The sequence below is a fragment of the Pyricularia grisea genome, chromosome I (genome assembly GCF_004355905.1).
Source record: "Pyricularia grisea strain NI907 chromosome I, whole genome shotgun sequence".
Lineage (NCBI taxonomy): Eukaryota > Fungi > Ascomycota > Sordariomycetes > Magnaporthales > Pyriculariaceae > Pyricularia > Pyricularia grisea.
Window position 1 is genome coordinate 3,604,455 of NC_044973.1, and position 12,096 is coordinate 3,616,550.

A 12,096-nucleotide genomic window follows, 5' to 3' on the forward strand; every position below is an offset into this window, starting at 1 on the left:
TTTTTTTTTTTTTTTTTTTTCCTGCAGAGTGCGGATGTGGATGGGACTAGGTAGTTTTGGTCGCATTGGATCGCCCTGCTTACGGTGAATCCAAGTATGTGCATTGTATATTTTGGGACGCGGAGTCTCGGGCTTTTTCTTGTAAGCATGATCGGTTTCTTTCTATGCGGTTTAACCAACTATAAGTACCGTACAGTAAGTGAAGGCTGATAAAAGATCCGTTGCCAAAAATAAAAAAAACAAGGGATGCACAAAAAATCATATGAAATGAGTTAATAAAATGAGGACCGTAAAAATTGACAATGGTCATCCTGTTCCTCATACAAGTAAGTACCTTGCCTAGCTTGCTAGGTAGTGTTATGCTCGTTGGTTCCTGGGAATATGTGTTGTAAGAGACTTTTCTTGGCACGTCAATGCGCCCTAGTCAGCCCAAGCCGTCGGGCTCTCAAACGATTTTCTCCCGAAATTATTTGTTTCTGCGACTCGAGCCGTTTGGAGCTTGAGATTCACACTTGTCAGTTCGAAGGGGACAAAAAAAAAAAGAAGGCGAGTGGGCCAGGAACAGAAATTGTGCCAAGTGGAATTAAGCAACAGGATGAATTTACGCTTGTCACGCTAAGACCAGTATGTCGGATGATATTCTTGGCAAATCCGGGTTTGGGGAGAGGGTAATGACAGAGAGAGGGGGCAAAGGCTGTTGTGATTTCTTGGACAATACCCCTTTGTTTGTGTTTTTCCTTACTTTTTTTTCCCCTTGTACATATTAGCCGGAATACATGATCGGCATCACGGCGGCAGAAAAAAAAGAGAAAAAGAGAAATGTCACGAGTTGAGATGGCAGTGTCTATCTAGGTAGACTTTACAACTTTTTGGCAATATTATAAAGGAGAAAAATGGTGCCTTGACTGCCAGTGTCTCGGATAACCTTCCGCAACAGGGAGACACGTGTTGGCACTTTCCAATATATCCCAAGCCCACAGTCCGTCATTCAATGAAACGTGAATGACGACTTTTTTTTCCCCATGTGGCAGTCAGACGAACGGAGAGTGGGCACGGGAAAGCCCTATCGGGCGGCGGGCAGTCTTTCTTCTTTCGCAGAATGATGAGCAAGGCTTGCCCTGGTGTATATCGTCGGATGCAGATAAACAGGTCTGCCGGTTCGGGTTGGTGGATGATGTTCGAGAAAGGCCCCAGGAGTGAGGGGATACCTGATGGGAAAGCTTCTAAATACGGTAAAAACAGGAATGCATTATTTTTCAAAAATAGAATAAAAAATTGATCACTATATACTTTATATGCTATGATAGCATGTCTGGTCAGCAGGGAACCAAATTCATCACAATTGGCCTGGATAAAAAGAAGGTAACCACGCAAGAGACGAAGGATTTTTTTTTTCTTTCTTTCTCTCCCAAAAGGGGCTGTGACACAATCCGTCCGGGCCGGTTCCCCCACCACGGAACCCGTGGTCCAGGGTCTCTCCTTCCGCAGATGGAAATCCAGGTTCGGGGAAATCTCCAATCAGCGACGCCGCACGTGAAGGATCCGCGATTGCTCAAACTCCACCCTTTGAGTTGCTTTGTTTCACCTTGGATCGAGAAAGGTCCGTCAAGTGGATCCCCCTTATTATTCCTCCCCCCGAACAAAGTAGATCACAAAACCTCCATGATCCCTTTTTTGTTTTGCACCATTTGCAAGCAATCCATTAGGAATTTTAATCATGAACGGGGGTGACCCATAGGGCCTAGGCAGTGGAGCCCGGGAAGCGAAATAAGCGGACAAGCGAGTAGACCAAAACGCATCACTGCTATTCTACAACACTACAGTGTTATACGTTAGCCCCAGGTTGTGTTTGCAGATGGCCTCTCCGTTGCTGTGCAGACCAACCGGTGAGAAATCAGCCACCCGGATATAATTTTTCACATTGCTTGACAAGCTCAGTCAGTGGAAGCTTGTGCCAATAGTCAATCCCAGGATGTATCCATGAACAACGGGGAAGGTGTGATACCGCTCTATCGGGTTCCTTCTTGATCTACATCTGTCTCTGTCTCTACCTCTTTTTTTGTGTTCGCTCGACCCGTTGGCCATGTCAAAACCACGTTTGCAACAGATCACGGGGGCCGGCGAAACAGCATCATAAAAAAAGGATGCTCGCCACGTATGTGTACAATACGCACACGAGCACACGACGCTCATCACAGTCATCACAGTAGCAGGAACTAGGCGCCGCAAGGGATTGGGCTATCCGATGGCACGCAAACCAAACTGTAAAGAGAACAAGATACCGAATGGTGAAAGTTACCCCAGCACCCATGCCCGGGATCTTGCAACAGCGTAAAATGCATCCTTGCTCCAGACCCCAGTCTAGGGGCTCTGCAGCCGCCTTGTTCTCCACCGATGGATACCATACCTTGCATACCTCCTTGGCTCGTCTCCAGATTTCTTTGGCACTTGCGTTTCTCATGTTAATCCCGACTAGACTAATATAGTTTGTATGCTTTTCTTAGTTTTTGTTCTTTTTTTCTCTTCATCCTTCTCCAGCATTGCCTACCTAGAGGGTGTCAAGCTTTTGGGGTGCTGTTGTTTGTTTCTTTTCTTTCCTTTTGCTTCCCCCCCTCATTCTCTCGTTGCTTCAGCCCGCAAACGCGCATTGGTTGTGACCTGAACGTTTTGGTCCTTTTTTTTTTTTTTTTTTTTTTTTTTTTTTTTCTTTTTTCTTCTTTTCATACTTTCAATTCATACCCATCATTACATGCGCGTATCTACCCGGGTGGTGGTCGTTGCTTAGTACACTAATACTCCAGCATTGATTGCATATTAATCCCCTTGTCATCACTCGAATCGAACGACGAAAACTCGTGCGCGCTGTTGGACGGCCGGCACAATACACCAGTTATAATCGACTCAAAAAAACCTAGTCCAAGGTTGTCTCCAGCGTCTTGGTTACACATGTTCACCTGAAATTCGAAGGTGGTTGCTTGAAGAGAGCAGCACTGCTGTTGGGAGCGACGAGGCTCACACAGAGTTTGCCAGTACGGACGGGGTTGCGACTTGTCTCTTTTTCCTCCAAGGGTGTCAGAATCGACTTGAAGGAAACTATACCGGTGGCTCGTGACGATATGCAGATGGTGAACCACTCCTCGGCCATCTTTGGAAGATATAATTTCTTCTCGAAGATGGACGCAACTCTGGAAGGCGCCGCCAGTGATCAAATCGGCACACAATTCCACCACCTCAGCTACTACATTGCGATGGCATGCATATTATTAGGCGCATACTTTTTCAAATTGCAGAAGAACGCCAAGAGGAGTCGTGTTGATGCCCCTTATTACAAGGCATCGATATGGAAATGGATGTTTGATGCCGAGACCCAGATCATTGAAAGCTATAACAAGGTCAGTTATCTCGACATGCTCCTTACGTGAGGAGTCGTACGCATTCGATATCACTCTCTCGATGATTTGACAGCTTCATGGTCCTTGCTGTCCCGTTGTTGTTGTTGTCACTAACCGTGTTTTTTTTTGTGAGCAGTTTTACGGCAAAGTCTACCAAATCAAAGCAACAGAAGGCATTCAACTGGTACTACCACCGGCGTTTGTGGCAGAGCTGAAGAGCCTGCCTGAAGAAACGCTGAGCGCAACCGCAGCCATGTGTGAGGTACGAATACCATGTCTATAAATCAGATTATATAAGAACAAAACCCCTCGTGGACCATGTTCGACAATGAATATTATCACTAACAGATCTGCGCAGGCAATGTTGAGCGAATACACCCACTTCCACTTTGCCAACAACGGCGACCTGTTGGCAGCTTTGGTGAAAACCAAGCTTGCCCAGAACGCAACCCACACCACCATTGTCCCGCGATTAAAGGAGGAAATTGATGTCTTGGTGGCCGCAGAGTTCCCCGAGTGTCGCGACTGGACGACCTTCAAGATACAGCCCTTTACGCTGCGTGCGGTGACTCGCATGGCCGGGCGCATCTTTGTGGGACCGGAAATCAACCGGTGTGAGGACTGGGTCGAAACCAACATCAACTTTGTCGTGCACGTCTTCATGTCCGTGGCCAAGCTGCAGTTCATGCCGCAGTTTCTGCGCCCGATAGGGCAGTACCTCGTTCCCGACGTGCGACGCACGGCTGCCGATCTCGAAAAGGCCGGGAACTTGCTGAAACCCATCATCGACCAGCGGATGCGCGACATGGAGAACTGCCCCGGCTACGAGGCGCCGGCGGACATGATTTCGTGGCTGCTCGAGACCCTCTCCGACAACGACCGGGCTGACATTGCCGTCCATGCCCAACTGCAGCTCATGCTTTCCATGGCCAGTGGACACGGGACCAACAACATCATCGTCGACTGCATCTTCGATCTTGCCGAGGACCAGGACCTGCAGGACGAACTACGGGAGGAAGTTGAGGCCGCGTATGCTACGGGAGCGCCAGGGAGCGACTGGACCAAGGAGAAGCTTTTGATGTTGAAAAAGATGGATAGCCTCATGAAGGAGGTACAGCGGTTCCGAGGCAATCTTAGTAAGTTCTTCCTGATATGAAAAACAAGCAAGACAAAGTGGAAATTTCTAACCGTTTTGACCAATCAACAGTCGGCTTCCACCGCAAAGTCCTAAAGCCCATATCCCTTTCGGACGGCACCTACCTGCCTCCAGGAACAAAGCTGCTGGTCCCACAGGCGGGCATCTCCCGCGACGGGGCCTTTTACCAGTCGCCCGACACCTTCGACCCGATGCGCTTCTACAAGCTCCGGCAGCGCCAACCACAGAGCAACCGAGACTCGAGCGGATCCGGAGACGAGGACTCGGCCAGGCACCACCAGTTCACGGCCATCGTCGACACAAACGTCAACTTTGGCGGCGGCAAGCACGCCTGCCCCGGTCGCTTCTTTGCCTGCACCGAGATCAAGCTGCTGCTGGCGTACTTTTTGAGAAACTACGAGTTCCGCCTCAAGCCGGGCGAGGGGAGACCCAAGCCCTTCACCATGATGATGTCCAAAGTCCCGAACCCAGACGGTGAGGTACAGTTCCGAAGAAGGGAGTGTGCTGATTATTGAAAGAGTTGTGTTTTTTTTTGTTTGGCTGTGTATATAGGGGTTTTTTTTTTAAATAGGTCAAATAAAAAGACAAGACTCGAGTGTATCTGGCAGGAAGAAGAAAAAGAAAGCCACGCGTGGATCGTGATATGTCATTGTGCTGTTGGGGTTGGCCACCGTAATGGTCAGTGATTTTGAATCACAGTATCTGCATGTTGTGTCGTTTTACTGACCGAGCGAGCAGGCCCAGTATCATGACTCGATTTCCATTTCGTATATCGTATACGCACATTGGCGCATTGGATTATTGCAAGTACACCGGCTTGGGACACACCGCCAACAATCCCAAAAAAAAAAGGCATTCGATATCATTAACAACTTTATTATTTAGGTGTAATTATCTATAAACTTTTGTCTTTGTTATTTTTAAGTCTTTGAATCACATAACAACATTAGCCTATTCCTCGGGGAATGCATTGTAGCGCTTTCCAACAAAACTGCCGTCTCCGGCCTTGCCGTCGGTGTAAATGGTCATCGTATCGGTCGAGTTCTTGTATGACACGCCGCACTTTTCCGAGAAGCCCTTGAACCGCTCAGTCCTCTCCTTGATGAACTGCTGGAACGAGGCCTTGGAGCAGCTCGTACCCGGCCCGTCGTTGCAACCGGGAATCAGCTGGGGTGAGCTGTTGACCAGGACGCGGTGGTACTGGCCGTCTTCGAAGCCGTGGCTGCCGGAGCACTCAAGGCGCTCGAGAGCGATGTTGGTCATGAAGGGGACGATGTGCGAGGACCGCCAGGCGCGGTGCGGGTTCTCCATGTCCGAGGGCATGGTGGCGTTGATGGTGGCTTCGGAGCCGCCAAACTGCGAATTGTTGAACAGGCCCATGGCGACCATGACCATGGGAGGAAGCTCGCGGTGCGTGAAGCTGATGTACAGATCCTCGGCGTCAGGGCCGCCATCGCGCGTCATCAGGTCGGCCGTCGCCTGCAGCCAAGGCATGCCAATGTAGCCGGCGGCGGGGAAGCCGTAGCCGACGTTGTAATGGTAGCGAACGTCTTCCGAGTACTCCCAGCCTAGCCAGTCGTCCGGGCCGAAGAGGTCGAGGTCGCAAAACTTGGAGCGACCTTTAATCACAGATTCGTAGCCGCAGAGCTGCATCATTCCAAAGACGTCATTGGTGGTGAAGTTAAACCCAGGGGCGGCAGCGTTGAAGCGGGCCTTGATGGACTTGGTAAACTTCTCCTGGTACACCTCGCTCTGCTCGCTGCCGGTGGCGCCCGAGTATGCCGGACAGGCCTTGTAGGGCGTCAGGCTGTTGGCACCAGACTCCTTACCCTCGTAGATTTTGACGACGCGGATGGTGTTATCCTCGCGCTCGAAGCCGCGCACGAGGGATTTGGCGGACTCAAAGGTGCGTTCAGCGGACGAGGTCCAAACCTGCTGGGGTAGGCTGAGGTTTGGGTAGCGGAAGCTGAGGTCAACGCCGAGCTGGGAGGCCTCGAGCTTGCCCATCCTGGTCAGGAGAGATGCCTCGGCCTCGGTGACAGGCGGCTCCCAGTGGGCTAGGAAGCTGAGCGAGGGGATCCGGGCCCAGTCCACAGAGGTGTGGTTCTTCCACTTGGCGATGAAGGGCTCCATGTACTCTTCATAGTCAAAGTCATTCGCATAGATGGCGGCATGGCGGCTGAGGTAGGCAGCACGGGTCACGGTGCAGCCCTGCGGCGCGTCTGGAGATCTCGGGGGGTCCAGAGGCTCAAAGTAGGGCGATATGCCGGCAAGATGGTGGAGTGGGTTGAAGGTGTACTCGGAGTTGAGGCTCGAGGCCAGAGATGGGATGGCCAAGGGAAGCAGGCCGAGAAGGGTCTTGAGGGATGCCATGATGAAGCAGACACTGCGTACTTATGGTAGAGTGACGTGGAGGGAGGCAATAATGCGAGGGTGAGCCCTTGGATTTTCCCGGAGCGAAATTAAAGAATATTAAAAATTAAAAAAAAAAAAAAAAAAAAAATTAAAACAAAATAGAAAGTCCCTGCCGTCCGTCCGTCACCTATCCACGTAGACTAGACTCTAGGTTCTAGTAGACCGGCCGTTGGATGAGACATGTGCTTGATAGGGCAGAATGTCAACGGGTATGACTAGCTAAGCTGGATGCTAATCAAAAGCAAGCTCGTCATGTATCAGTAGAGATCAGACGACGAGCGTCGAGGGACTTCATATACTGCATGTACATGGCGGTCCGCAAGCCCGCACAAGTCATGTTTTGAAAATTGAAAAATTAGTAGACGTGGCTACCCACTACCATCTACCTGGATCTGGTAGTGATCGGAGCGAAGCCTTGTACAGTCAATGCCGTCATATTCGGCAGTGGGCAGGGGGCCCTTGAGAATGACAAAAGCAGTTCTTCAGTTGTTTATTGATGGGACAATAGCTGGCGCAGTTGAGCAACGCGTCAGTTGGATTAATTATAGCATGTTGTGTTGAATTTCAATTGCAATGATGTCAGGGTCCCCACGCAAACAGGATCCACAGGAGCTCAGCCTGTGCCGCACAGCCCGTCTTAGGTATAAATACATTGGTACTTCGTATCTTATCGATTACCGCCCGCTTGGTTTATCTCACAAAAGAGACGCGGGGATATTCTATGTGGGTCCTTCTAGGCCCAATGGCCAATCAGGACCAAGGTTAACGTACAACCAGCTACGTAGTACTGTCCGTTAAACGGTGCGCTTGCTTTGCTAACTTTACCTACCTTACCTAGCTAGGTAGGTACAGCGGGTCGTCAAAAATAACGCAAAAAGTCAAAATGCATACACAAAAACCCTAGAACTCAGGCAATTCAGACCGCAATAACTTTGCAACTAATTTAATTACAGCTGAAACAAAGGCATTGTTGGACTTTCCAGACCTTAAAAATATAAACAGAATTTTCAATTATAATACTTAGCCCGGTGTACGAATTTAACACTGCTTCTAAAATTCGCAAGCAGAAGATATCGCAAGTCTCGCTGTTACAGTGGGTGTTAGTGGACTTTACGGCGCTCGCAGCTTTTGTTGTGGTCAGATATTTTGAAGTCAGGTAGCCACGCGTTATACTAACGATTTTGTTCAATTCAAAAAATAAGCACATGTATTGAAAATCTAGCGAATTTGGTTTATACTCTGATCTTCATTGTAACTAGTCTGGTTGCAAGATTATCGCGCTTCAAGAACAATGAGTCTAGTGGATTTTGTATGGGAGTTTCAACTTTTCACGTTAATTTTGGCGGCCCACTGTACCTACCTAACCTTAAGCTCTAGTCTTCCAGCTGAGCCAAAGCTTCAATACCTATTTGTTGACATCTACAGTACAACGACATCATCCACACCTTAACTGCGCGCGCTGTACTTATTAGCCATCACTTAAGTTCGGCGATCATTCGCTCGCCCAGCTTCGCGCACAGACAAATCAGAACCTCCTCCCGGGGAGACATCTTCAACATGAGCGGAGGGTGGAATACCAGCAAGTCTACCCCATGAATAAATCTACCATGATCCTTTGAAACATGGAAATGCTCGTCTCTTCATTGAATTTCCTACTGACAATCCTGTAGTCGAGTCCGATGCGGTATGTGCTAGATGACTTTCACAGCTCCCGAGACAAGCACACGCCGCGATCCTAAAAGCGCTGGATCAAACTCGACCTCCGCGAGCGCAATGACCACCATCCCGCCACATAACTGACCCTCTGTCTATTTCAAACAGGGCGTCTTCACATACCTTCTCGAAGAGCTCGGCGTCAAGGGCGTTCAGTTCGAGGAGCTCTTGACCCTCGAGCCCGAAACCCTGGCCTCTCTCCACCCCGTCTACGGCGTCATCTTCCTCTTCAAGTACCCAACCGACCAACCATACCGAGCCGAGAAGCCTCTCGATGGCGACTTTGACCACGACGCCGCCGACGACGGCACACTCTTCTTCGCGAGCCAGACCATCCAGAACGCGTGCGGCACGCAGGCCCTGCTCTCCGTCCTGCTCAACCGCACCGCCGACGTCGAGGTCGGCCCGGCCCTGTCCGACTTTAGGGAGTTCACCATGCCCTTACCCGCCGAGTTCCGCGGTGAAGCTCTATCCAACTCGGACCTGATCCGCAGCGTACACAACAGCTTCGCGCGCTCCTCTCCCTTCGCCGACGAGACGACCCGGCCCGCCGACGCCGACTCGGAGGACGCCTTCCACTTCATCGCCTACACCGCCGCGGGCGGCCGGCTCTGGGAGCTCGACGGCCTGCAGCCCGCGCCCATCAGCCACGGGCCCTGCGACGGCACCGACGGCGAGGACTTTGCCAACAAGGTCATGGCCGTCCTGCAGCGCCGCATGCAGCGCTACGAGTCGTCCGAGATACGCTTCAACCTGCTCGCAATGTGCCGCGACCTGCGCCTGCGCGCCGCCGAGCTGGGCGACGCCGAGGCCGCCGAGCGTGAGCGGAGGAAGCGCCGCGAGTGGCGCTTCGAGAACGCCCTGCGCAGACACAACTTTGTCGGCTTCGCCGGCGAGGTGCTGCGCGGCGTCGTGGCCGCCAAGGTCAACGAAGGCGGCGGAAACGACGCTTATGATAAGTGGGTCGAGCAGGCTAAACAGAAGATGGTCAAGAGGATAGGAGACAGGTCCGAGAGGAAGAGGAGTGCCGGTGGCGGAGGCGACGTTGAGATGGCTGGTTGAAAAAAAACCCCAAAGGCAGAGATGGGAGTATAGTTTTTTTTTCTTGCCTTTTTTTTCTCTCTCTCTTCTTATTCTCTTTATCATTATGACTACTACGGACCATGGATAGATGAGCAAAGGGGCGGCTTAAAAGATACCCACCAAATGTGCTCAGCTTTGTCGTGCGGGATCAAGTCACATCGCAATGTTGCAGGTGGGAGAATAACTTAAGGGGCTGCCAAATGGCTTGCCACTCTTTCGGGGATTGCTACTCTTTTCGCGGGTGCAAAATCCTGCATGGACAGACAGCATGCCACAACGGCCACTGCCCAACCTGGCGTTTTCCCCCTCGGACTCCCCCAAAAATCAAAATTCTAAAAGGTAGGGGATACAAAAAAGAATAGAACACAGAAAACAAATCCTTCGGCCGGGTCACGTTAAGTTAAGCTGGCTCAGGTATACATGTCCGTCATGTGTGGCGGACTCGACGAGAATTCCTCCTTTATCCTCCGTCGGACTGTTTTGTACTGAGAAAGCAACACTGAACTCACCTAGTTTGCGTGTGACAGGGCCCGGTAGCTCTACCAAGCCCAAGGCTTTCACAAAACATGTCACCATTCAGCTATGCATCATTGGAATTGGAGGAGTGAGTTGGATGAGATTCTTTTGGTAGTTTATCAGGTATCAGGTGGGGTCGTTACACATAAATAGCAAAAACAAATTATCGTCCAAGTACAGGTCTTGTCTCGCAGTGAGTAAGAAAGCGATCAAGATAATGATGTAGTGAAAGAGAGAGAGAAAAAAAAAAATAAAAAAAACAAGACACAGGGTATCGTGAGGCCGTATGAACATGGCCATGATGGTATAAAAATAACACCCCAACTCCCCCTCCCATTAATACCCAGTTCCCAAATTATACAAAACCCTCAAGTGTGAGTAGGGGTGGTTGCGCCGAGGCAAAACCTAAAAACAAGAACCAAGAAAAGATTTTTTTTTTCTTCTTCTTTCAAAGCTCGCTCATCATAGTCCCCTGAGCATCATCTGCTCAGTTGAGGGGTTCTCACTGTCCCAGTGTCCCTTCTCGGCTTCGGTGGCGTTGAGGAAGCCGTTTGCGCGCTCCAGGGTCCGCACGTCGACGTCGGTGACATATGACTTGCCGTCGAGCAGGTTGATCCTGACCTCCTTGTCGGTGGGGACCCAGAATTCGTCCTTGTTCAGGCGTCGCGGGCCGTCAAAAGCTGTGATGGTCCTCTTCTTCAGGTTCATCTGCCCCTTGTCGAAGCCCCACGATGTTGGGTAGTCGCGGCGGCCCTTGCGGCGCTTGGCCTGAAGGGGAGTGATGCCGATGCGCGAGCTCGTCATGCCTCGCGAGGCCTTTGAACGCTTGTTTGATGCGCCCGGTGAGGGGAGGTCCTCGTCGTCCATCATGTCTTCGTCCTCATCCTCGTTCTCCATCGACGTCGTCATGGTCGCCGTCGGCAGGTTGTTCTTCTCCAACGTCTGGTGAACCTCTTTGTCGTCGGCCACCTCAGCCAGCCTCTTGGCGTTGATCGCCTCGGCCGGGTCCTCCTGCTGCACAATGCGCAGCACACAGTCGTCCAGATGCTCGTAGAACTCCTGGGCGTTGTTGAAGGTACCCGAACAGGTGCTGCACTTGCCGGTTGCGTCGGGAGCGTAGCTAGACAGCTTCTTGGCCGCTGCGCCTGAGCCAGACTTCTTGCGGCTGTTGGGAGGCGTCTGCTCGACGCCGTGCACGGCCGTCAGGTGCCTCTTGAAGACATCGGCGCGGTTAAACGACTTCTCCGCCGCCGATCCTGATCCAGGGCAGAAACCACAGACCATGGTTCCCTTGTAGTGAGTCAGGGTGTGGCGGTTCTTGTCGTATTTGCGTGCGAAGCCCTTGACGTGATAGTCGCATGTTTGAATGGGGCACTTTTCAGGACGCTCCGTCTGGTGGGTGAGCATGTGCGCCTTGAGATCCTTGAAAATCTTGCCGCATTCTGGATGGGGGCAGCGCTGCTTCTCCTTGGCGGCCTCATCGCCGCTGAACTGTGGCTCTGCTGCAGCCGAGTAGTTGGAGACAAAGGAGTGGATACTCTGGCGGCGCGTATCCAAGCCGGCAGGGAACTGGCCGAAATGCTGTTGCTGGTGGTGGTAGTTGCTGTTAGGCAGATAAGGCAGTGGTGAGATGCTGCCGTTCCGGTGTTGAGGAGAGCCAGTAGTCAGGCCAGGTGATGTTGGGTACCCCGATGATGGCGGCGGCGGGTATGATGATTCGAAGTTTTGCATTCCAGGGTGGATGAGTGTTGGGTCTGCTGAGGTGAGGAGACTTGTTAGTTTGCGCGTTCAAAAAAACGAACTTGTCAGAGGGGGGGGGGG

At 51.3% G+C, this 12,096-nt stretch overlaps 4 protein-coding genes across 4 annotated transcripts in view; 2 read left to right on the forward strand and 2 right to left on the reverse strand.

Moving 5' to 3' along the window:
* Positions 1–3,077: 3,077 nt before the first annotated feature.
* On the forward strand, positions 3,078–5,063 carry PgNI_06145 (uncharacterized protein; the record flags this gene model as incomplete). The annotated part of the gene is made up of 4 exons (XM_031126172.1): positions 3,078–3,392; positions 3,529–3,654; positions 3,751–4,528; positions 4,600–5,063. Coding segments are annotated over 4 exons (1,683 nt in total), but the record flags the coding sequence as incomplete, so codon positions are not given.
* A 436-nt stretch (positions 5,064–5,499) lies between these two features.
* Positions 5,500–6,921, reverse strand: PgNI_06146 (uncharacterized protein; the record flags this gene model as incomplete). The annotated part of the gene is made up of 1 exon (XM_031126173.1): positions 5,500–6,921. The coding sequence occupies one exon, from the start codon at positions 6,919–6,921 to the stop codon at positions 5,500–5,502; it is 1,422 nt and encodes a 473-aa protein (XP_030982571.1).
* A 1,664-nt stretch (positions 6,922–8,585) lies between these two features.
* Positions 8,586–9,738, forward strand: PgNI_06147 (uncharacterized protein; the record flags this gene model as incomplete). Its single annotated transcript, XM_031126174.1, has 2 exons — positions 8,586–8,597; positions 8,785–9,738. The coding sequence occupies 2 exons, from the start codon at positions 8,586–8,588 to the stop codon at positions 9,736–9,738; spliced, it is 966 nt and encodes a 321-aa protein (XP_030982935.1).
* An 897-nt stretch (positions 9,739–10,635) lies between these two features.
* Positions 10,636–12,096, reverse strand: part of PgNI_06148 (uncharacterized protein) — a 2,768-nt gene continuing 1,307 nt past the window's right edge. Inside the window, exon 2 of the mRNA XM_031126175.1 lies at positions 10,636–12,029. Coding sequence (XP_030982423.1) covers positions 10,738–12,029 — 1,292 coding nt within the window. The 3' untranslated portion in view covers positions 10,636–10,737. The remainder of the gene's footprint in view (positions 12,030–12,096) is intronic.